This window comes from Bombus impatiens, unplaced genomic scaffold (assembly GCF_000188095.3).
Source record: "Bombus impatiens unplaced genomic scaffold, BIMP_2.2 scf_2222, whole genome shotgun sequence".
Lineage (NCBI taxonomy): Eukaryota > Metazoa > Arthropoda > Insecta > Hymenoptera > Apidae > Bombus > Bombus impatiens.
In genome coordinates, this window is record NT_178641.1 from 1145954 (window position 1) to 1171537 (window position 25584).

A 25584-nucleotide genomic window follows, 5' to 3' on the forward strand; every position below is an offset into this window, starting at 1 on the left:
TGTTTTTGATATTTCTCGATTTTTTAGTGGAACTAACAAGAGAAGATCGCGAACGATTCGACTTCGATTTACATGAAACTTCGAACGTTCGCAGGACAGCTAAGAATACGTACTTTTTTCTAAATATATCATAAGGGAAGAAACAATTTTTCATACGGACGGTACGATCTTGAACAAAGTTTCCATCCCTTTATCCATCTCTCCCTATCAGCCTTAAATCATTTTTTTAACTTTTTGAAAAGTAAATGGCCGATTTTGTAATCTCACGATACCTCTTCGATTAACAATACTCAATAAATCATTCGTACAGAATTTCGCAGGTACGGCGAATTTCCTAACGAATTTATTTCGCCTTTACCGGTTACCGGTCGAAAAAAACGTTCTTTTACGCAAGACACGCAGGATACCCACGCAGCGTTGGTTTTCAGCTTGTTAATTCGAAACGTTTAAGGATCTAACTAAACGACATGACCGGGACTCTCGTATTTAGCTGACGAGGAGCGCAGTGAGACGGCGACGACGCATCGATTGCGTCTTTTGGTGCGGGTGTTGGACAGCGCAGGCAGACACCATATTTCTTCGTTTCCTATCTGTTTCGGATTTCGGTTCGCTTGCACTTTTCTATTCCCTATTTCGTTTCGGTCTTTGTCACAACCTATAAAAAGATATACGCGTGCCCGTTGCAAATATGTACAAGAGGAAACTCTACTTTCTCTCTCTTTGTCTCTTTCTCTTTTGTTAGAGAGTTTCTTTCCCCCTGCGAGTCGTAACTCGGCTCGCTGGTGTACACACGATGCACGCGACATACTCTTATGCCCAGCTGCATAAGCATTTGATACACTTGCTACACTCTTGGTACAACACCGGTCAACGTCCTTTCGAAGGTTTGGATCATGCGATCCGAAAGGTAAGAGCGAGTGTGCAGCACGTCGCATACCGATTGATCGTAGTAAACGACTGGTCACAGGAACGGATCGATAGAACTTCGACATCGATTAACTATAGCATGTACTACCGTATTTAGGATGAAAGGATTATGTACGTATACGTGCGCGGTCGTGTCTATGTCCTGTGAAAAAAAAGAAAGGAAAAAAGAAAGAAAGAAAAAAATCATACATCATAGCCGGTAATCGTAATTGCACGTTCATTGTAAATACTCATTGTGTATAGATTCATCGCGTAATTAGAGAGTCGTTGGTAAGTACGATAGAAAGTACGATCGTTCGTACGTGCGTGAATAGAGGATTCGTCTTTCGTCGTCTTTCGCTGCGACGTACACGCGGATAAATCGGAATTCGCTTTAACGACCATTCTAATCATTGGAAAAATGATCTTTTTGTAATACCGACGCGTGATACGCCCCTGACTCGGAGAACACGAACGTTTCCTCGAGAGATACCAACCAGAGGTTTCCTGTTTAAAGCCCGCTCTACACGTTGAAACATGTTGCGACGCATGTATCGACACTTAGGTTCCATGAAATTTGCATCGGTTTCAGTTTAACTGCACATTGCCGATTCTACACGGTTTATGGTGTGATAACGATGTTGAAACACGTGTTTCAAAATGTCTGATCTTCCAACTCCGGCATTATTATCATTAACAGGAGGTATGTTGCTTATATAGAACGAAAGATCAAAGAATAGCAAAGAAACGAGCGAAAACACGGCTAATCGAGAGGAACGGTTTTTCTAATTTCGCGTTATTAAAAGAACTAAGAACGAACGTACACCGTGATTATAGAAAATATTTGCGTATGGCTTCGCTGGAAATAAATTAGGAACCCTGTCGAGAGATTTCGTTTCGAAAGGAAATTGATTCCTACAAGATTTATATTCGGTATCCTTATTACCGGATCGATACAAGTTGATTTTGATAGCGATTCGCCGATACAGATGTACATACATTGTAACATGTATCATGCAACCTAGGTGTCGATGCATGCATCGCAACATGTTTCAACGTGTAGAGGCCCCTTAAGAGGCATGCGTTGATATTTCGATCTCGTTTCGCGCCAATCCCTACCAATCAGCCTGCGATCACATTTACAATTCTTCGTAGTCTTGCTGTGTATCGAGCGTGTGTACAACGAGCTAAGACTTTTCACAGTTTCGTACACCGACTTCGAGCACCGGTTCCCGAATCTACGGGATTTTGGTCAGAGTTGAGAGAAGGAAGCGATCGAAATAGCTGAATGAATTCCCTTTACTTGATAAAGGGAAAAATGAATATCGAATTAAGAAATATGCAGATCGTTCGAAGGCTAATTGAGCTTGGAGTAGATCATTTTGATAGGCTGTGGGGCAAGAATCGAGAAATCAAGTTCCGCGGCCGACTTGGACGAGAAGTCGAGCCGTTTGTCACTTTTACTGTTGTTGAGGTCAGTCGAGCATTGACCGCTTGTCGATTTAATTGCTGTGTACTTGTACAAGATACCAACAAAACTATTTCCTTTTTCTTTGCTTGTCCTCTTGTTTATCTCGTTTACCTTACATTTTCTTTTTTATCCTTTCCGTTTTGTCACGCGACGATGACCGACAAAATTGTCAAAGCAAAGAAAAAACCTGACAGGTAGAAAAATAAGCGCGATTCGATCGTTTAACGAAACTATGATTTTCGTTGATTGTTTACTTCGATGGTGGCAGGATAATCTTTGACCCAAATCTTCTTTTCGTTCGTGTTTTTTCAACCCCGCAATTTTTTAGCAAGTTTGTAGTGTTTATTACGTTTTCCGTTTATTTCCTAGTATCAACGAATCTCGGTACAATATTACACAAAGAAGTGTACGAAAAATTTGTTATTTTCACGGTGAGAGCAGATTGCCCGCAATCGTCGATGGAGCCAGAGGACAAAGCTAGACGATCTGGCAATTCCGTTTGCAAAACCATATACACATTCTGGTAATAGAGTCAAAAAATCTAAGATCGCTCTTAGAATGTCGACTATGTCGACTATGAGAATGTGGACGTAGAAAACAGCTTCGTTGGAATATGATGCAGTTGTCCTAAATATAGGTTAACGCGGTATCATAGAATACGTCGAGTATTCTTCGCTGTTGTTTGACGATATTCATTGTTCGTCGTCGCCATCCTGCTACCATGGGACGTAAAATTGTCGACCAGACGATGATTATAAGTTGGAGTGACTCGAGAAGGAAGGACCAAACGGATCGGTATAAGTTGGAACATGGTTTGTGTACGGCACTTATGCCACTTTACCGCGGTCGTTCACCTCGAGGTTCTCCTTCGAGCTCCAACTCGAAGGTGTTAGCGTCATTCGCCTCGTACGGTTTCGTCGTTGTGCTATCATTTTAATCGTAGACATAGAAGGACAGGAGGTTCTTAAATCCGCGATAGCCGGCGTTCGAAACTCTCGAATCTCGAGTCGAGGACAAAAAGCATGTGGAAAGAAGAGACGATTCGATTTCGTTACCCAGTTTCTTGGCCGCGTTACGAAATTCACGGCAGGGAATATTTTGACAAATTTTGCAACAAGGTTTCGACGATCGGGATTTTGCAATTACATTGGCCCATTCGGTGGCGGGCATCGGTGGAGGGCGTTGAAACGACGATGTGCGAAGGAATGCGTGTAATGCGGGCAAATGCGAACCGAGAAATCCGTACACAGTCAGCGATCAAAGGAAGATCCGCATAACTTCGCGGCGCTCGTTCCCTGTCGTTTTCGTGACCGAGTATAGCCATCGTGCTACGACATCGTTTGTGCGAGCCACATATCCACCGGTTTCGCGCTTCTTACGTAACGCAAGGGGATCTATTACGTTGGAAAGTAGAATCGTTCGGTGTATGCAGACCGATGAAAAAAGAAAAGAGAATTAGCGCGGCGACGATGCCACTCGAGCGATCGTGTCTTCGAATGTTATCGTCGGCGTTTCTTTCGGCGCGACGTTTCACTCTAAAAAGGAAGGAAAGAAAAGAACGGAAAAGAAAGACGGAAAGGAATCGAGGTTGATACGGAATGCGCGCCAATTCGGCTGTAAATTGGGCACGCGGTGAACTGCCGCAGCCCCGCAGCTGGAAGGTGACAGAGAAGACGAAAGGCAAGGAGGAAAAGATGTTGTTACGTGGTCTGCGTGTTCCATGTTCCATATTCTGTGTTCCACGTCTCGTGTTCCGTGTTTCGTGTTCGATTCGACATGCTAGAACGAGCTTCGAAAATTTCGGCTGCGAAAGAGGTCTCAGGTTATCGACCCATTGGCAGTGGTCAGTGATGGTAACGGGCGAGCAAGCGAGCAAGCGAGCAATCGAGCAATCGAGCAACCGAGCACACGACCAACCGGACAACCAGTTCATCCATCCGATGCACGGTTCGGTCCTTCACCCGGCATTATCCCGAGTGTTACGTACTCGCACGTATATTACACGTGCTCGCAATATGTACGACGTCCTTTTTTGCGAATCGCAATTAGTCAAGACACGAGCTGTGCGCAGTGACGATCGAATCTGTATCCGACCGATTAAAAAAATAGAAAGTTTCCTAGGGTAAATGGTCGTTGCCGTGTCAAAAGAAAACGGTGTTTACGAGATTGCTATGAAATTTATTCGACTGAGAAAATCGACCAGATTAAAGTAAACGATTAAAAGGGTAAAAGCGTAAACAGGGTTACACGACGATGTTCATCGGACAATACGTGGACGTAAAGGAATTGGAGGGGTCGGTGGAAGAGTCGAAAAGGGGGCGAGGAAGCAGCCGTAGCAGTGACATTCGACCGCCAAGAATTAAAATACGGCCGCGTGGCGAGACTCCACTATGGTTTCTAACGGATCGACCGAAGGTCCCACGGGGGGCTTCCACAGAAGATTCGGGAGACGGTTCGAAGAAGGAATAACGGACGGTCAAAAACCGCGTTCTCGTACCCAACCGGAGTCCGGGGCCCGTTATTAGCCGTTAGAAAGGAAACCCGTTCGAAGGTGGATTGTGCGGGCGTAGGTATCGCTAAAAATTACCTGACACGACCCGTTTCCCGTCTCGTTCTCCCTTTTCATTCTGTATCTGTATTTATACATGCGTTATATTCGTACATCTATACAACGTTGCATTTCTCCGCTCTTGTCCGTAAATCGACGAGCGATAAAATTTGTTTTCACGCGAAACTTTGGCAAAAATAATCGACTCGATCGGTTAATCGTTGCGTAGAAAATGGAATGTTTGTAACTCGTATTATCTGTTCTCGCCTATCGCTTAAGTGTATCCACACGCTTATTCGTAACGTTAATCGCTCTCATTAATTTCTACATGGTTAATCTTTGGTCAGTTACGAGTTAATAACTCGTGAATTTCGTCGAATCCCGAAAGTTTTCTCTTATCTTCGAAAGAGTTATCTCTCGCGTGATATCTACCGTTGCAATTTCTCTGGTCGGTAATGAGCAGCTCGGTTTCGTTCTGTTTGAACAGAAGGCGAGGAGAAATCGTGGACACGACGAAAGAGGAATCGAATTGGAACGTCGAAACGCACGCGATAGTCGAAGAAAAGTGGTAGCGGGGATTAGATGGGTCAGCGTGCGAAATGGCTGTTCTACTCGACCGACGGTGGGCTCGTTCCGCTGCTATAATTCGAATTTTTCTCAGAATATTCATGCATCTCCTAGTCGAGTATCGGCTCGATCGCTAGTACCTGCAAGCGGGAACGACTGCGTGAGTGCGAATGGATCGTGTGCGGTTCGTGTACGCGTTGTAGGTTCCTTGGAAGGCGGTAGGAGGTTGGAATCGCGAGGTGACGAAGGAGGGAGTGGTAACACCTGGAATGTACGTAAGGTAAACGGCATCCGGGCAATGCCCTCGCATGTAAACAATCAGAAATCGCAAACTTGATTACGCGAGCAAGTTGTTTCTCGCGTATGCACACATTCGAAGAATCGATCACGTTTACGTGCACGCATGCTCACGATCCGTAACAGTTATACATATAGTAGTACGAGGACTTCGGTATATGGTAGCGTACTAGTTCTCCCCTTTTCACCTGTCTCCTTCTCCTATCGAAAAGTCTACAGTTTAATTCACCGATAGCTAGGTGCTACAGTGTGACGAGATCGGACACGTCGAATTAGGAATTACGATGTTTATCGAGCGAGAAGCAATCGATAAGAGAAAGGGGACAAGAAAGTTGAACCAGAACTGACGAAGCATCGGTAGCTGATAACGGTGGCAGATGACGTGTGAGATGAGATTATACTCTGGTTAAACTATAACTCGGTCAAACTATCAGTACGATATAGCGGCACATCATCTTCTTCCTCTCTTTTCCTTTATACGACCATGTTCTTCCGTTTTCTACCGATACCGAGAGAAAACAGAGTCGTATCGTTTCTTCCCACCTCTCCAAATGTAAACTCTGTGAAGTTCGAATTGTCTCAAAGATCCAAAGTCAAATTTGTCGTACGTCGGCGTGATCGTTCGATCGAGAGAATCACGCGACTAAAAATCGGAACAAAGTTACGAAACGATACGTCTTACGTCGTCGATAGGTTCGTCCGACGGATCTTGGACGAGCAGAAAGAACGAGAAAGACGACTTTCCAAGAGATACGTAAAATTATCGTATAGATGTACGTGCAGGAAGAAACGAATAGTCATACAAACATACGATGCATGTTTAAAGCTTCTGAAGGTCGAATATTTATCTCGAGACACGCGTAGCACTTGGACGTATCAATATTCCGGCTAAGTCGATCGTAATTCTTTTTGGTTTCGGCGAATCGGTATCTGTTATTGGCCTGCTGTATTAATCGGTGAATCATTTTCCTTTCGTCTCGCGATGGGGGTTCGATGTACGCGTCCGATAATAATTGAACTCTTCTGCTTCTATCGCTGTTGTCGCATCGCGCGTGTCTTCTCCTGCTAATTGTTATCAATCGAAATTCATACTCGCCTCTTTTTATCTCCGTTCTTATTCCCTTCCATTCGAAATTGTTCCAAAGAAAATCCTACGCTAATTATACTCGAACAACGTTTATCATCTCGTTTCGATGATTCGAATTTTACAGAGTGAAACGAACGAGCGCACTCGTAATCGGATCGTCGAGTGACATCGCATCGGTTTTCGCAACCAATTTACACGACTTATGCTTCTTCTTGGACATACTTGGCAGAAAGCGAAGAAAAGTCGTGAAACCTGTTGCTAATCGTGTTACTATATTGCGCATGCATTACTATCGTAGAGAAGATGTTGCCGTAAAGAAGACGAAATTCGAACAATGAAAATATCACAGGGTGGTATCGAAACGATCAAAGCTGTAACTCGTGACACACATAGCGTAGATAATAGATAAGTGACAAAGATCGATTCGACGAGCCAAGACGATTTGATCCATTTTTTCTTACGTTTCTCCCGTTATCGTTTTTACATCGAGGATGTTACGTCAAGTTACATCTTGTTGCGAAGAAAGGCAAAAGTATGGGAAAATAAGCTATCGTTGCTGTTTCCAATGAAATCGAGGCCTTGAACTTTACGATTAACAGCGATAAATCGATTATTTTCGGTCGAATCGAGCAAACGTGAAGCCGAGACGTAGAGTGACAACACTTGGTGGAGTACGTGTTGTTCATGTTGCAGTAAAACGAGCGTGCGTTCTTCCCGGTTTCGAACGAACATTACTACAGAGAACTCGTATGTGTTCGATGGCAAAAGGGATATTTCTGGTATCGTCCCTGGTGAAAACCGGACATGGCTATCGAGAAAGAATACGAACTGGGTCAATGACCCAACCGCCGAAGAACCGCGAGACTGTTCAGCGGTGGCCAGGTCTGTGTCAGTATACGTAGCTGTGTGAAAAATGAGATTCGTTTAAACGCTGAAGAAACAATCTTGCTGCTTAAACGATCGTTCGTCTTATCGCTTGTTTCACGCTCGTTTCTCGTAACGTGCTTTCATGTTCGCGATTACGACCTTGTATCTGCTGAAAAGGAAAAATGCGCTCTATCCTTTGAACGGAGAAATAATTCGCGGCTCGGTGGAATCGGTTACGATTCGATTTACGATCGAATAAACTAGACTTTCAACAAAAAAATAGGAAAATCAAGAGAGAAGGAGACGTCTTCGAGCGTTAGAGCGCAAAGCGTATTTCGCCTTGTTCGCGTATCTATTATGCGACACTGTTCTAATTTTCTCTTGTTTATCCCTTTTCCATTGTATGTGTAAAACGCATGTCGAAGAAGGAGAAAAGGAGGAGGAGAATGAGAAGGAGGAAAAAGAAGAGGAGGAGGAGGAAAAGGAGGAGGAGGAGGAGGAGGAGAAGGGACGACAAAGCAAAGATCGAAAGAATAGCTGACCCGAAGCGGATCCTTTGCGTGTAAAACGGAGAGGCACCGTTGGGTTTGGTGATAGCGATCCCCACCATAGGTTGACGGTTTCGAATCCCTGCAGGGGGCCCGAATGCCCCCACTCTATGGTGGCGGTAGAAGAGACCTCGTGGTCTTCGACCAACGAGACTGTGGTACAAGGAGTCCGCCCTTGCACCCTCGACGGAAGTTGGTCCACTACCCTGAAGGCAAAGCTCGTGTCGTACCCCCACCGAGTTTCGTGTCACCGTAACTCGTTCAACGGACCACCGTCTTACCTGACTCCTTCCGCTCCTTTACGTCCGTCTCTGCTCCTCTTTGTACCGTTGCCCCACCATATTCAGGGACTGCCGGGGGCAATTGGGAGGCATCCGGGGGGCCATTTAAAGCCGCTGGGGGGCCGGTACTCGATGAGTCACTATATAAGCGGGCAAGGACAAGAAGGTGTATGTTAGTGTACACTCAATCTTCCCGTGGCTCGCACGATTCACGAAGTAGCGAGCGCCGGTGAATTCGGCTGCGGCTGTGACCGACTTTTTTTTTCTTTCCCTTTATTCTTTTTCTTTTCTCACTCTTATTTCCTTTATTCTTTTCTTTCTTCACTCTTATTCCACTCCGATGCGTTTTTCTTCTTTTACCTTCCACTATTCCATTAAATAATTGCTCAGCTCCTCCTCTCGCTCTCTTACTCGCTCTCTCTCACTCTCTCTCTCTCTCTCTCTGTCTGTCTGTCACTCGTTTCTCCCATACTTCCATTGACTCTCCCACCACGTTTCTTCCCCTAGTGCGTAAGAACAAGCGAGCGCGTTTATCACCTGTGCGTGCACGTTTTTCCTACTCATTGTCTCTGCTAGTTGATACGATTCGCGGTTTCTTTCTCTATCCGTTGCAGCGGACACCGCGTCTCGCGATATTTCACTTTATCTGATTTTTCGGCGAGCCTTCTCGATCGTTGCGTAATCGTTACTAAATCGGTATCGACGATTTTTCTTCCATCGTTTTTGTTTTGCTTCATTTTTTTTTTTTTTTTTTTTTTTATAAATCGCTCCAATTATCCTCTCTCGTACACGTGCGCACGCGCACACGCATAAACGCATACGCATTACACAGAAGCGTGCGCGCGCGCACTCTCCTTCCCCCCTCTCCTCTCCTATTCCCCTATATTCCCCTCCAGATTATGCCCCACCAGCCTAGTCAGATTTGATACTTAAAGCCGCGAATTTCGGAAGCATCGTTTCGAGTAGGAAAATTGTGTTCGTGCCGATACGAAACCAGCCAGAGGGAAGGTTGACCGGTGGTTTTTCGTCGAGACGTGCGAACGTGTCGTGACGAGAAGGGATCGAAGAAGTTCTGACAGAAAGAAAGCGAGAAAGAGGGAAGGAAAGGAAGAAAGGGGCGTAGAAAGCGAAAGGAGACGAGAAAAGCGGAGACAGGGTTGAAAGGAAGAAAGAGGCGACGGAAGAAGGTGCTACGCGGAGAAAGGAGAGAGGGAAGAAAAGAAAAAGAAGCAGAAAGAGAAAGAATAGGAAGTAACAGCGAAGGTTGTGTATAATATTAGACGCCGAAAAGGTCGAGGTGATAACGAAAAGAGAAAGTAAACGAGGGAAGGGTAGAAATTCAATTTACGAAGCCGAGGGAAAGTTAGAACGATAAGAAGAGAAAATATACAGAGAGGAAGGAAGAAACGAGTAAAAGTGTATCGGGATTAAGGGTTTGAGAGAAAGAAGCTCCCTGTTTCGAATTGGAAAAAACGAAGGGAAACTTCGTTCCCGAAATATTTGCAGAAACGAACGCAAAACGTATTATTATAAAAGCGTAATTGAATATAGCGCGATGTTAGTGGAACACGCGACACAATGGGCTTGGCAAGCAATGGGTGGCACGAGAATCGAGGTCCTTTACACGTTTCTCGTGTTCTTAGGTGTATTATTGGTAGTAAGGTGCATGCAATGGCTTAGGTATGTGCGCTCTCTGCCTCCAGGGCCTTGGGGTGTACCCGTGTTTGGTTATTTGCCATTCTTGAAAGGCGACGTTCACCTCCGGTACGGAGAACTCGCAAAGAAGTATGGTCCAATGTTCAGTGCTCGACTAGGAACGCAACTGGTGGTTGTTATTAGCGATCATCGTACGATTCGCGACACGTTTCGTCGGGAAGAGTTTACTGGCAGACCGCATACCGAGTTCATCAACATCCTCGGTGGATATGGTAAGTGTATAACACGTGACGCCTGTCATGCTCGTTTTCCGATAACTAACTCTATCTCGATTTCGTGTTCTCGCATATTTTTCACTCTGCGCTTTCCCGTCAGACTCTTATCTCTTTCCTTCTTTCCCTTTTCACATTTTTATCAACCATCTCGCCGCTGCATGCGTGCGTCCGATTTTATCGCCGAATCTTTCTTTCTTTTTTCCTGTTTTCCACTTTTAGCCAACTGACTTCTACCTCCTTTTTTTTTTTCGTTATTCGAAATATTTCGTTCGTCTTGCTCGTAGATTATTTCTTCGCGTCACCGATTCTTTCGATTCCGTGATCACCGGCAGGAAAGCTTGTATAGTTTACAGATAATTTATTATATTGTTACGCTGCGTACGAATTAAAACACGTTGAATCTCCTGTTTTTCGTTCGAAGCGGTTTCGTTCTACGAACTGGTCGGTTCCCTTGACTTTTGAAGCTCAAGAGTTTTTCTCTCGTAGGTATTATCAACACCGAAGGTGCTATGTGGAAAGACCAAAGAAAATTTCTTCACGATAAGCTCAGAGGCTTCGGCATGACCTATATGGGCGGTGGGAAGAAAATTATGGAATCGAGAATCATGGTGAGCGCTGCATTTTACAAAATTTCGTCTTTCCTTTTTCTATAGTTTTTCTTTCTTCCACGTATTACAGTAGAACCTGAGTAAAATTAACCAAACGATCGACTAGTGAGAAGTTTAAGAATAGTCTCTCATGTAAGAAACATTAAGAAATATAAATAGCAACTGAAACTGATAGTACATCTTTGCTCGCAAATCTCTATTTCTGACTAATATTAATATTTAAACATAGCTCGAAATAAACGACGTTCTCGTGAAAAAACCAATATATTCGATTATCCGAGCAGCGTGCTTCCCCATTGTATTCGAATAATCAAGGTTTTACTGTATATTCGCATAATACTTGCTTCGTTGCACTTGATATCAAGTAGATGAAAAAGAGACGAATAATTTCTAATTGGTTTTAGCGCGAGGTTAAGACGTTCCTTCGTGGATTGGTGATAAAACGAGGAACACCGACAGACGTTTCAGCTTCCCTTGGAATGTCGATCAGCAACGTTATATGTTCCATTATAATGGGAGTGCGTTTCCAACATGGCGACAAAAGGTTCAAAAGATTCATGGACTTGATCGAGGAAGGTTTCAAGCTGTTCGGCAGTATGGCCGCTGTCAACTTTATTCCTGTGATGCGTTACTTGCCTTGCCTTCAAAAAGTTCGCAACAAGATTGCGGAAAATCGCGCGGAAATGGCCGATTTCTTTCAAGAGGCGGTCGACCAGCATCGAGCAACGTTCGACGAAAGCACTTTACGAGACCTTGTCGACGCTTATCTGCTCGAGATCGAGAAAGCGAAGGGAGAAGGTCGCGCGACTACGCTCTTTCAAGGGAAAAATCATGGTGAGAGTGCGCCGATGATATATCTCGTACACAGACAGCGAATATTTATGAAATTTTCTATTTTCATTCGTATTTTCATGGATAAAGAAATGGAAATTTGTTTATTAAATGTGGTAACGAGCGCCGTACTTGAAATATTTCGTATCGTTTTGCGCGCTGTTTTCGTTTATCTTTGATTAATATAAGATAGGAAGCGACGTACGTCGAATTTGTCCCCTCGGTTTAAACGAACGATGTCGATGAATTTTGGTTTCGTACGAAATTTAATTGAGAACTCCATAAACATTCGCAGTTCGCTCGTAAGAATCGCCTTTCGTTTTACACCACTCATTTCTTTCTTCTTTTCGTACTATTCATAGATCGCCAGATGCAACAAATACTCGGTGATCTGTTCTCTGCTGGCATGGAAACGGTGAAGACCACGCTCGAATGGGCAATAATCTTGATGCTACATCATCCGGATGCGGCGACTGCCGTACAGGAAGAATTGGACCAAGTGGTAGGAAAATCGAGGATGCCTGCTTTGGAGGATCTACCTTTTCTTCCGATAACCGAAGCGACGATACTCGAGGTTCTTAGGCGGTCGAGTATAGTCCCTTTGGGAACAACACACGCAACGACGAGGTAATTATATCGTCTACAGATCCCACTGTTGACACGATACTTACGAGAATTCGTCGGTCGAATTTCCAACCTTGTTTTTTAACCGAATTACATCGAGCGGGATCATTCTCTCTTTCGTCTCATTACTATAATTGGGTTTCTTCAATTGGGTTAATATCTATCGATATACCGCGATAAAAGCGAAAGTAAAATCGAACCAGTCGCTAATTAGGTTATTTGCTTTCGAAAAACGTTGCTATCTTGTAAAGCGGTGAGTGGACGAGCAAAAGAGAAAAGGACAAAGACGAGACGCCGATATAGATATACAATTTTCGTAGTATTGGGGCGCCGCGATGAATGAATGGATGAATCACGATCTCGATGGAACGTGTGAGATAGTTAAGATTGAAAGGTGTAAAAATGTTTCAGAGATGTGACGTTGCACGGTTACACGATACCAGCTGGATCCCAAGTGGTACCGTTGCTGCATGCCGTGCATATGGATCCAGAACTTTGGGAGGAGCCCGAGGAGTTTCGACCGAGTCGGTTTCTCTCGGCCGAAGGTAAAGTCCAGAAACCGGAATACTTTATGCCTTTCGGTGTCGGCAGACGTATGTGCCTGGGCGATGTGTTGGCACGCATGGAGTTATTCTTGTTCTTTAGTTCGTTGATGCACACGTTCGAGTTGCGATCGCCGCAGGGCTCGTCCTTGCCGAGTTTGCGCGGCAACGCCGGTGTCACCGTCACGCCTGACCCCTTTGACGTTTGTTTGGTACCAAGAAATTTGGATCTCATCGAAGATACGAGCAACGATGTGATCCCCTCCGGCGCTATTCTGCGTAATATCGGCAGTCACTGAGTTTCCTGCTTTTTCGAACGCTCCATAACGATCAACGGAGCACGGTAATCGTTCCTAACGAGACCGATCCGACCTGGACCGACTTGGCCCGACACGATCCAACCTGATCCAATTCGATCTAATACGATTCAATCCGATCCATCGTACATTCGTCCATCCTTAATCAGCCCTACAAGATTTCACATCATCGTCGAAAGGTTCGTTCGAACGCGTTCCATTATCCCTCCTTTTATTCTTCTCTCCATCTACCTATCGCATAAATGTCGTTTCACTCTCGATTTCTATTATTTAATTTCCTTGCGTGTACTAGCCAACATTTATACATATTTAGGGTAACATTTCGCTCTTTATTTATTCGCATTTAGTCATTAGCGTTATTTGATAAATGTATGTCGGTATAGAACGTGTGTATACGGTTGAATGATATGAGAAGTTTGCGTGTACATGTTCAAATTCGTTGCACACAATATATACAAAAACGATTTCGATAACAATTCCGTCAACGATGATCCGTCACGTTCTAGAGATCGTTGTGTTGGCGCAGTCTCGGACGTAAAAAGAGACAAAAGACTTTTAGATAGTAATGATAATAAGAGGAATCAATTATTAGTAACGGTATTAGAAATAAGTAGTGGTAGTGGTAGCGGTAGTAATAGAAATAGACAAAAGTAGTAACGGCAACGATAGTACAGGCGGTAGTATTGGTAAAATAATAATTGATAACGACAATATCGATGATAGCGATAGTGGTAAATGCTAGATTAAGAATTTCCAGTTAATAAAAAAAAAAAAGAAAAAAAAGGAAAAAGAAAAAAACAAAAGACCGTGTAACGAAGTACGCTGTGAGTGTGCGCACAGATATTCGTAAGTTACTGTATCATGTACATATCTAGGTATTATCTTGATAATAGGCGGTGAACGAGAGCGCGAGATCGTCTTCGACTAACGAGTTCTCTTTCCCTTATCGTTCGAAAGTTTCGACGCGACTAAATTCGAATGGATTAGATCGTAGGGCTGCGCGTCGGATGGACGCGGCTGTTGACCTAGAACAGTGATTTTCGTGAAAGTTAGAACGAGATTCTTGCGACACCACACACAGTGTAGTTACGTAGCGTTTCAGAATTCAAGACCGACATCGAACTCGATCCGTTGGGTGCGGGCAAAGATTAAGGCTGTGAATTTCGAATTTAGGACATGGGACCCTCGAGATTCCTGTGATAACGCGATCGTAAAATCATTTCCAAAGATATATTTTGTTGCGTGTCCGGCGAAAGCCGACGAATCATCGACGCGGATTCCCCCTGGTTTCTTTATATTCCGTCATCTTTCTTCCTCTTCATCGTTCCTCTTACGTTTTCCCTATGCCGCGGTGAGCTTTAACGCCACGTACATATCACCGCGTCGATGCTTCGTTTGTATTCACCAGTAAGAAATTTACATGTTGCATGCTCGAATTGCGGAGCACCGCATTGTGTTCACCCGCCGACCGCGAATCTGTGTTACTTAATGTTATTATCTATTTTTCTTTTTTGTAACGATCATTAAACAATGTTAATGTCCATATGACCAAGCTTGTAATTATAATTGATAATACGTGTGTCTCCTCTTCACACGAAATAAATCGATATTTTGTATTTCATGAAAATCAATCATTGCCTCGTATCGTATCGTGCGTACGTTGTTGCTCGACGAGTCGTGTTCACGAACGAAACGACCGTCACGATTATGTTCGTGACTTTTTGTGAGCTGAAAATTACATTCCCCGTTTTATTTCGATCCAGTAGTCGATGATCCTTTCTCTTTTTTGCTTTTCCTTCCCCACAATTTATTTCGTATTTATTTCATATTTCTCTCGGTTTGTATTACGCTTGAAACACCGTTTCGCTAGAAAGAGAAGGAGAAAAAGGAAAAAAAGTAGAAAAAGACTGTAATTACGAAGAGGATGAAGGGGATACCTTTTGTGTGTTACGGGGAATCGATTTTGTGTTTTCCGAATTCGCGAATATACCTGTTGACGAAAAGATTAAGAGAGCCAGAGATGGAGGGACGGGAATGTGGGCGGAAGCTGAACTTTCGGGATGACAGGCGATATAGCTCGACCAAGACGAAAGAACAGGTATTTAAGAAAAAAGACAGATACAAAAAAGGAGCGAACAGCAACAAAGGGGGGAAGAGGGGAACGGGGGGGCGTGATTGAGAAAAGGAGAAACGAAAGAGTCGTTCGTTTATCCGCTGGACGAAAACTTTCTAAACGATCGATCGTTCGACCAGGTTAATTATGAAAAGTATATATTTTCGTAAAACACGCTTGTGATAGTTGTAACTTGTAACGATGATCGATCAGATTACAACAGCCGTTCTATTAGATCTACATCTTTTATCGATTATAATAGTTAATTAATGATGTCGTGGAACGAACATCAAGCGATGTGGTTTCGGAACTAACGTAATGCCACAATCGCCTTCGAGATCGACGATCTCGTCCGGTGGTACGGATATAACGAATGCGCGCAGTATCCTCCCGGCGAACAGAAATAGTATCATCCTAGCGAGTTCCTCTCCCACGCAAATGCGTTTTCCTTTGAACAAAATGAAATCAAACAAAAGAAAATTAAAAGAGAATAGAATGAAATAAAAGGGGGAGAAAAGAAAGAAACGCGTCTAGCAGGTATTTGTTATTCGAATAAATACGATGAAGCAGAAAGTACATATCTATAATATCACGAAGAGAAGGTGAACGAGAGAAGAGAAGGAGCGGGAGAAAAGTCGAAGATAATTACCACTTTGAAATGGGAGAAACGATTCCGGTTTGAAGAAACTTCCATCATCGGATAGGAATCTGTCGGGTCGAAATTCGAGAGGATCTTGCCAGTAAGCAGGATCGGTGTGAATAGCCCACTGCATCGGCACGATCATGGTACCGCGTGGTACATCGTAATCACCTATCCGCATATCCTAAACAGACGAAATTTCCCATAGAGAAATTGGGATTTGATTTATGGACGGTACGGTACCTCTGATGTTCCATGAGGAATACCGAGTGGTGTAACAGTCCTTATCCTCTGCACTTCGGCTATAGCAGCCTCGAGACGAGGCATAGCGATTCTATCGTCTAGAGTCGGCTGCTCCCCTTCCTTCAAACATAGATCCATCTCCGATCGTACCTTTTCCTATGAATAATATAGTAAATAGAAGTGATAAACGATCCAACTGCCTTTGTGTGAATTTGTCATGGGATAAATAGTTTGCTTTTCCGAGGAAAGACAAATATGGACAAAGGTTGTTTTTGCTACGAGCTTACCAATCGGTGATTCTACTTAACGCTTTATCTTACGATCTCCCTATAGAAAATCTCACATACCGTAGGAGGAGCTGTAGGAGAGTGCAACATACCTGCTCCGTAGGATGGGCAGCCATGAATAAGAGAAACCAACGAAAGGTGGTCAAAGTAGTATCAGTTCCAGCACCAAAAAGATCTGCTAATAAATGGTACAGTTGGGGTTCTGTGAAAAACTCGGATTTTGTACCGTTTTCTTTCCTCATTTGTTCGTCGAATGCTGCCAGAAAGCTCTCGACTCTATCCGTATTTTCTGATGCTTGCGCGATCTGTGCACGGTGTTCTTCGAGTATTTCCCGATATACTTTATGCGTTTTCTCCTTTCCATCGACGATCGATTGTATCGTTCGGCCGTATCGTGGTAAGAATCTGAAGAGCAATTTTTACGCATAAATTTGTCATTCTTTTATTTTAATAATGTCGTTTAAAATTTGATGTACCTGAGAAAAGGTAAAAAGTTGAGCGGTCCAGCGACACCGATTTCTTTCACTCCTTCTTCTTGCAAATGTCTTAGCCATTTCCAAACTTCGTCTTCCTCCTTATAGGTTTTTCCAAATACGATGCTATTAACAAGATTACCCATACAATGATGAAGCGTATTTAATGGATCGATCGGTCCATTTGCCCCGCGATTTTTCAGTGCCTATCATACGCAGACGAAGAAAATTATATAAAAAGTGATTGATGTATCATCGATTGATATATTGCGTCGACGTATTCAATTCAATTCATGCTATTAACAGGATTAGATATCAGAAAGCCAAATATTTTTGTTCTCAACATGTAATCCATTTGGAACTGATCTTCTTGGTATTTACTTTCTCGCCAAGCAAATATTTTACTATTTTAAGTTGTCGTAGTACTGTTGTGTTTAGTCGGAAATTCTACTATCAGGGTTAGTGTATATGTATAACAACTAGTTATCGAAAGAAGCAACGAAGCGGTGACTAATAACACGACATACCGTTGCACATTCATTTGCTGCATCGGATATTCGTTTCTCCATTTTCTCTCGCTTTGGTCCTTCGTGCTTTATCATTCCAAAGTTTCGTAAGCAATTGCTAACGAATTTTCTCTGATCCTTCCACCGTTCTCCCTCCGCGCAAACTAAACCTGTACAAAGTCATTCGAAATTACGAAATAGTATTTATAATATCGTTACTTTTCCCTATTTTTCGATTTATAGAATTAACGAGTATAGTTCCCGAGTGATACACATGATTTTGTCAGATAATCTTACCATATCCCTTCATAATTCCGTGTGTAAGGTACAAAGGTGCTCTACCGGTGGACATATCTTTCGAGAAGGTCTGCTTTATTAATTGAGGATCCGACAATAAAACAGTATAAACGGAACCCATGCGGAATCCACATATAGGACCATAAACTCTGGCTAAATTCGTCAGAGTCTCGTGTGGTTTTTCTGCATCGATCCATGGAAGATAGCCGACGATCGGAAGTTGCCAAGGACCAGGTGGTAGACGACGTACCTTTCGATTTATATAGAAGACGTATACAAGAACGGAAACGAATAAAACGAATATCGCGTAAATGAAGTTCATCGTGAATCAGTTCGTGAAGCAGCGACGAAGCATCGAGCGATTCGATTGAATCTTCTGAAACGATGTTTGCTGCGTTACCTGTAACAAAGAACAAACAAATTACTTCTCGCTCGGTCGTATCGTAATTGTAGAGACATCCTGTATGTTTGCAATAATTGACAAGTATCCAAATACTCACGTAATTATTAACGTAAAAACGTAGCAAATATTTATTGACGATAACACCGAACTAAGACGTAATTGAAGTTGAGCGAGAACATGCGTATGAAAGCTATTTTAGCGGATATTAAACGATGGAACTACCCAGTTACGACGTAAACGATTGACTGGCAATCCTGAGTAGTCCGGTAAGTCGGACACAAGTAAGAATAGAAACAATTTAAATTTTTGACTTTCAAATAGTCGATCAACCGTTTTACAATTGAGATATGGCTACACGATCGAGACGGTCAGAACGATCTGCTTATTCTGGTTTAATATGAATCGCTTTAGAATTTTGTATTTTATGCGAAGGTTATATATATTATATATATTATGTTCAGTCTAACATTGCACTTATAATTATTTATATATTGTATCCTTAATGACACATTATTTGTTATTTTGATATAAAATGCTACGATTAGAACAGTTACAAAGAAACATGTTGCACTCTGAAGCTATCAAAAGTATTAGTGCCACAAACTACTGACGCTAATACCTTCCTCTCGTCGTTTCTTGCTATCTCGTTTGTCAGTCCATTTGTGATATTTCGTGGACATGGGTAAATTTCCAATTTCTTTTCGCTCTTAGATTATCTTTGGTAATTCCAAGAACTTTTCAACCGTTATTGTGTTAGACTATCGCTGCTCTAATCTAAACCCTAGGACCTTAGGATCCTGGGACAAAAATAGCAAGTAAAAAAGATACTATTTCACAAGCTTCGCTTATCTGACCCATCTAGGACAAGGAAAAACTATTTTTCGTTTCGACCATCTGCTTCTTACCTGATTTGTTTTGTGGAACTTGACCGTGGGTACCCCGTTTTTTGGCTTTTTTTTTTCTTTTTGAAGAGATATAGAAGGTCTTTGAAAGGTTAGGAAGAGACGTCTATCTCGAGGTCCTAACCTTAATCAGACTTACAACTTTCACTAATGTCACTTACAGGATAACATTGCATACGTATGCAAGATATGCATACGTATACGCACTGTATTCTACCTAATGTTACCTAGAAGTTAATCAGTCAGTCTTCCACAATTCTAACCTAATGTATAAATATATGAGATTTACTCTATATATGAGATTACTCTAATTTACTTCCGTATCTATGCTACTTACAATTTACATGATTACGCAGAGTTAAACACTATATCTGGAACTGTTTGTCTTTGCAAATGCCGTCACTGCAGTGACACCATCGTTTAGACGAACGCAAAGCTTGCTTCTTCTCTTTCTCTATGGTCAGCAGAAATTGTATAAGCACAATATATTTTAGCGATCTAACGCGAATCTACTCAACTACTTCTTTTTTGAAGCTATGAACCGCAAGTAAATATTTTAACTACAACTTCCTTCGCCACTGGAAAATTTCAAAGGGACGCGAAGGCGAAGGCGAAGGCGAAGGCGAAGGCGAAGGCGAAGGCGAAGGCGAAGGCGAAGGCGAAGGCGAAGGCGAAGGCGAAGGCGAAGGCGAAGGCGAAGGCGAAGGCGAAGGCGAAGGCGAAGGCGAAGGCGAAGGCGAAGGCGAAGGCGAAGGCGAAGGCGAAGGCGAAGGCGAAGGCGAAGGCGAAGGCGAAGGCGAAGGCGAAGGCGAAGGCGAAGGCGAAGGCGAAGGCGAAGGCGAAGGCGAAGGCGAAGGCGAAGGCGAAGGCGAAGGCGAAGGCGAAGGCGAAGGCGAAGGCGAAGGCGAAGGCGAAGGCGAAGGCGAAGGCGAAGGCGAAGGCGAAGGCGAAGGCGAAGGCGAAGGCGAAGGCGAAGGCGAAGGCGAAGGCGAAGGCGAAGGCGAAGGCGAAGGCGAAGGCGAAGGCGAAGGCGAAGGCGAAGGCGAAGGCGAAGGCGAAGGCGAAGGCGAAGGCGAAGGCGAAGGCGAAGGCGAAGGCGAAGGCGAAGGCGAAGGCGAAGGCGAAGGCGAAGGCGAAGGCGAAGGCGAAGGCGAAGGCGAAGGCGAAGGCGAAGGCGAAGGCGAAGGCGAAGGCGAAGGCGAAGGCGAAGGCGAAGGCGAAGGCGAAGGCGAAGGCGAAGGCGAAGGCGAAGGCGAAGGCGAAGGCGAAGGCGAAGGCGAAGGCGAAGGCGAAGGCGAAGGCGAAGGCGAAGGCGAAGGCGAAGGCGAAGGCGAAGGCGAAGGCGAAGGCGAAGGCGAAGGCGAAGGCGAAGGCGAAGGCGAAGGCGAAGGCGAAGGCGAAGGCGAAGGCGAAGGCGAAGGCGAAGGCGAAGGCGAAGGCGAAGGCGAAGGCGAAGGCGAAGGCGAAGGCGAAGGCGAAGGCGAAGGCGAAGGCGAAGGCGAAGGCGAAGGCGAAGGCGAAGGCGAAGGCGAAGGCGAAGGCGAAGGCGAAGGCGAAGGCGAAGGCGAAGGCGAAGGCGAAGGCGAAGGCGAAGGCGAAGGCGAAGGCGAAGGCGAAGGCGAAGGCGAAGGCGAAGGCGAAGGCGAAGGCGAAGGCGAAGGCGAAGGCGAAGGCGAAGGCGAAGGCGAAGGCGAAGGCGAAGGCGAAGGCGAAGGCGAAGGCGAAGGCGAAGGCGAAGGCGAAGGCGAAGGCGAAGGCGAAGGCGAAGGCGAAGGCGAAGGCGAAGGCGAAGGCGAAGGCGAAGGCGAAGGCGAAGGCGAAGGCGAAGGCGAAGGCGAAGGCGAAGGGGTGGTTTGAAAAGTAGAAGGAAAAGTAAAGGGAAAGGTGGAGTGGAGTGAAAAGGGTTCTTACTACTATCCTTGGCAATAAGATCTCGATCAAACACAATAAGTTAATTGAAACTATTGAAGTTCCTGAGATGTAATATGTTACGATATCCAGAATGTCCCAGGGTTTAGCAGTTATACTTTGTCGGTATATTCTATGGGTAGAATCAGGCACAAAATGTTACGTAAACATTGGCCAATCAAAGTTTCATTAAAAAGTTATATTAAAAATACAAAATAGAATGAGAATAATACTTTGACTTTCAATATCACCTTCGATTTCACCCCATTGAACTTTTATTTGCGGATAACTTTAGAGAGATTCAATCTTTTATCGCTAGCAGTTTCGTATCGAAGTGAGGTATTAACAGCTAATAAGAGTAGATATGTTAGGTTTTATTAAGTGAATGTTTGGCAATAATCGTCTTTTCAATCATAAAGTGACATAAAAATCAACAAAACAAGGTTTATATTCTCCCCGTGTAGTCTTCGTAAGAAATTTATATCTTATTACATATTCGCTCCTTCATGCGAAGTGAACTATTCGAATTGAATTCGCGCCGGTGATAAACTGCTCAACCTTTTAATGTAATTTTATTATTTTTCATTTAACCTAAGGACAACTACTCCGAACTCGATAAAATGATTTTTCTCCAAGGCTGGTTGATGACCGCAGACTTTTTGTCAACTCTCTTCGAAGGGTATAACGAACTTTATGCTGATCGCAATCCTCATGGACGAACCACGTAGCTTTTCTTCGTGATCCTTCCTGTCCTCCACGATTCACCTTTCCCTGCATTCATATACTCTATTTGTTCCTGCACTTTTTCGTTCGACCTATCGTACTACTCGATAATTCGTCGACCTGAAATTCTATTCTTCCTTTTTACCTTCTCTCTTTTTCTCTTTTTCATATTTTTTTACTTTCTTGTATTCTTATTTTTCATCTTTATTTGTGCTATTCGGTGAACGTAGAGTCACCATTGTTAAAACGAATATTATAGTAGGAGGTGACCATATTTAAAGGAGGGTTAATGGTGGAACAAGATGCAGGATTGGCACATAGGTACCAGTCTATCTACCTCTTTCCTCTAATTCTTGTGGTAAGCAGGTAGAACCGGGGCAACGATCGACTGGGGTCATTGGCTGGATCCAGTTATCAAGGTTAGGGTCCTTTTCTTTGCTCGCGAGAGATCATCGTTTCTCCTCGATAAATTTCTCAAGTTTATTCACCCGTATGCGAGTCGCATCGTAATGCGATATGTCAAGATCAGCCAACAGCTCCTGCCTTTCAATTTTAATTATTTATCAACTACCAGGTAAACGATGACTGACTAGTAAGTTTTACATGTTCTTTAAAATCCTTCGCATTTAATGGTTCGATGACTATTAATGCGTACCCGTGCAAATCGAGAATATAACGAAACTATTATCGCTAACACATTGGTCTCGAAGGAAGTCGTATAGGGTGGCTGATTCGAGCGACGCGAAAGACAAAAAGAATTGAAAAAGTCTTCATAACGGAAATGATCCTTGCCAAATTTGTGGAGGCTCTTCTTAGAGTCTAGAGGCTAGAAAATGATCTACGTCTTGATTTATCGTCGGATAGAAATTAAAAGGTTCTACAAAAATAATGTCAAACACGATTTCATTTTTCTAGAATATAACTACAGTTAGACTTACAGCAATTGTATAGTACGTGTGTAACGTATTGAACAGGAATTAAAGATGCCAGACTGTTCTTTCGTTATTCTGCGAAAAGACAAACTCGGGGACGAATCATTTTTGTCCAGATAAAAAAATTAATATTCGATTTATTCCCAGTTGATGCTTGTCCCGTACCCGTTGTCTGCCTCCTTTTTCCTCAGACTGTGTGTGTGAGTACAGTTTCTTTTTGAATGTCCGATCGGTCGCACGTTGTCGCCATATCTCGATCTTTCTGTTGCGAGACCCGTTCACACGAGAATTCGCAGATTCGACAGTCGAACCAAACGTGGTCGTGCGGCCAACGACCGCGACTTTCTCCTTTTATGCTAATTTTGTTAATACGCTATTTTCACGACTTTCGTACTTCGCAAGCATGCCATTTTATCGTCCTGTATCTGATGCAGGACGGGCCGACGAACCAAACGAAATATTTTTGGCGAAAGGAGATAATTAAGAAACAGTTCGTTGCTCGCCCTATTACGTAAAACCATATCGAAGCATTTCAGAAAGTTCAACGAATTTGACGGTTACGATAATGGAACGAACCTAAAGTCGCATACACTGTCGGCCATAAGTATCGGGACAGTTTAATTGATTTATGGTAACGGTATATGAATTTTATTAGAGTACAAACTAACGATGAATTAATAATTAGAATCGACATTTACTGCTTTCTGATGAAACCACCGGGATATAACCTTAAGCTATTAAAAAACATAGCAGTAATATATTTTAGTATTTCCCGTATACGCTATTACATACATTTACTATATAAATATCATCGTATTAACATCGGTAGTATTTCTATCACTTTGCAAGATTATGATCTTGACTCTGATCTTTGTAATATATCGACGATCGACTAGTGTCGACAGATAATTGCGGAATATTCTATCCATATGTAATAGGAAATAATTCGATGAAGCAACCTGTTGGAACAAATTGAACGAAATCAGAGAACGAGCTTCCTGATTTGAATTACGAACGATTCATCAATGGATCGGTGGTGGTTCTCCAGACTTAATGTATGCGAATAAAGGATAGGTTGTGAGTGACACCATGATTCGTGATACAGTACGATACAGAGAGTATATACAGAGTTCGTTGCCCCATAAAAGAAGGTGGGTGTATTGGCCCCGACAGGCGTTTCTGGGTTTATTACCTACGTCAGTTCGATCGCAAACTACCGTGCGTCTATACCCTGTAACACTGTATTATTTCGACTGGCGACTGATTGCCAGTAGAGAAGTACGGTAAAAAAAATTATGGAACGCACCTTTCGAAATTTCTCCTCGGAAGGTAATATACATCGGATACGACAAGGTAATACATCGATGAAAGCATTTTAATGTCTTTTAAACCCATCATGGTTTTACACGCTATACGAGTATTTCTAACAGGCAGCGCATACTTGCTGCCTTTACCGTCTTACTTTCTCTTTAATTCCCTTTAAACCCTCCAGTTTCTTTACGCACACTCGCTACCTGAAGTAGCGTTCCTTCTTTTCTTTAATTATTTCTCCTTGATACTTTCACGATGGAAATGCTCGATTTGGAGAAAAGTAAGGGCGGAAAGGAATCGATTACTCTTTCGTGTTGCAGGTACCAACGCTCGACGTTATTTTTTAGCAAAGAATTAAAATTCTTCGCGATGTGCAATATGCGATCTGCAAAAAGAAGCGCAATTACACTCACGAAGAAAGCGAAGACGTAGGAAAATCGACATTACCACGCCACTCAACTTTTTCTTCAACGATCGTTCGAATCAACGTGTTGCATACATTTGACAATATGTTTCATCGGTACGAAATTTTGAAGAACGAAAACGAATCGAAATGAATCCAGGCGACGATGAGTTAAACCCAGCAATAAAAATAAGCGAATGAAGTCGAAGATGATGGTTTTCTCACGATAAAAATATTCTTTTGTTGAGAACGATGACGATAGCGGTAGCAATAGGCGATGACGACGATAATAGCGGTAGCGACGTCGTTTCTGCTGTCTCTTCTAGCGTCGGGGCTGGTTGTTCGTCAGCGTGGCTGTACGGTACACAGCTTCTTAGTGGGGATGGAGGACACTTTCACTCTCACAGGTGTATGACCGAGTCGAGAGCTCGGAAATACTTGTTACCTGAACGAGTATCGTTGGGGAAAGAGAAGGGGGATAGAATAAGGGGAATGGAAGGGATAGAGGGGCGACGAGAAAGAGATCGAGAGCGGGAAAGAAAGAGGGAGGAAAAAGAAGGGTGGGAGGGAGGGAGGGACACAAAGAAACGTGACAAACAAATAAGAGAAATGACAGAACTGTCTAATTTTTGCAGCTATCTAATAATAGAATGGTACGTATAAAATGTCGCCTTTTTTCAGAGAATCTTTTAGTCGCATCTTCGGTTATCGCAAAGACGTTATAATCTGCGCAGTACTTAATTTCCAATTATCGTTAAACGTATCGATACAGTATGTAAATTAAAGTCATGGTGTGAAAAAAGCAAGGTGAATAAAAAGGAAACGTATTAGAGACAGGAATGAATGGTTCGGAAAGCGGAGAATGTCGCGTGGTCCGCTGGATAACGACCCAGTGTCCACGTGCCCAGTGTCCAGTATGATCGTAAATTTTAAAAATTTAATAAAATTTCAAAATTCCTATAACACACATGATATATTCGGAAAAGGTTTCTAGAAGTGTCCAAATACTTTCGGCAGC

General features: G+C 43.3%; 2 protein-coding genes across 4 annotated transcripts; one reads left to right on the forward strand and one right to left on the reverse strand.

Moving 5' to 3' along the window:
- Positions 1–83: 83 nt before the first annotated feature.
- LOC100741121 (cytochrome P450 18a1) lies at positions 84–14194 on the forward strand. Its single transcript, XM_003494480.4, has 6 exons — positions 84–4943; positions 5413–10500; positions 10990–11111; positions 11516–11945; positions 12305–12569; positions 12978–14194. The coding sequence occupies exons 2-6, from the start codon at positions 10128–10130 to the stop codon at positions 13405–13407; spliced, it is 1620 nt and encodes a 539-aa protein (XP_003494528.1). The 5' UTR covers positions 84–4943; positions 5413–10127; the 3' UTR covers positions 13408–14194.
- Positions 14195–14711: 517 nt separating this feature from the next.
- LOC105681831 (cytochrome P450 306a1) lies at positions 14712–19863 on the reverse strand. Of its 3 annotated transcripts, none has more exons than XM_012393198.3 (8): positions 19627–19863; positions 17985–18384; positions 17709–17857; positions 17185–17387; positions 16801–17113; positions 16422–16577; positions 16188–16362; positions 15669–15986 (listed from the first exon to the last, which is right to left on the reverse strand). In XM_012393198.3, the coding sequence occupies exons 2-8, from the start codon at positions 18304–18306 to the stop codon at positions 15805–15807; spliced, it is 1500 nt and encodes a 499-aa protein (XP_012248621.1). In that variant the 5' UTR covers positions 18307–18384; positions 19627–19863; the 3' UTR covers positions 15669–15804. The 3 variants fall into 3 exon arrangements, with proteins under 3 accessions (XP_024227722.1, XP_012248621.1, XP_012248619.1); XM_012393196.3 differs by lacking the exon at positions 19627–19863 and adding an exon at positions 18485–19568; XM_024371954.2 differs by lacking the exons at positions 15669–15986; positions 19627–19863 and adding an exon at positions 14712–15291 and having other exon boundaries at positions 17985–18306.
- Positions 19864–25584: the final 5721 nt, after the last annotated feature.

Excerpts from the sequence above, each read along its gene's own strand:
- LOC105681831 (XM_012393198.3), bottom strand. The coding sequence starts at position 18,306 with ATGAACTTCATTTACGCGATATTCGTTTTATTCGTTTCCGTTCTTGTA. Across the intron at positions 17,388-17,708 it reads CAGCAAATGAATGTGCAACG|GCACTGAAAAATCGCGGGGC; the intron begins GTATGTCGTGTT and ends TGCGTATGATAG. Across the intron at positions 17,114-17,184 it reads AACTTTTTACCTTTTCTCAG|ATTCTTACCACGATACGGCC; the intron begins GTACATCAAATT and ends ATTGCTCTTCAG.
- LOC100741121 (XM_003494480.4), top strand. The coding sequence starts at position 10,128 with ATGTTAGTGGAACACGCGACACAATGGGCTTGGCAAGCAATGGGTGGC. Across the intron at positions 10,501-10,989 it reads CAACATCCTCGGTGGATATG|GTATTATCAACACCGAAGGT; the intron begins GTAAGTGTATAA and ends TTTCTCTCGTAG. Across the intron at positions 12,570-12,977 it reads ACAACACACGCAACGACGAG|AGATGTGACGTTGCACGGTT; the intron begins GTAATTATATCG and ends AAAATGTTTCAG.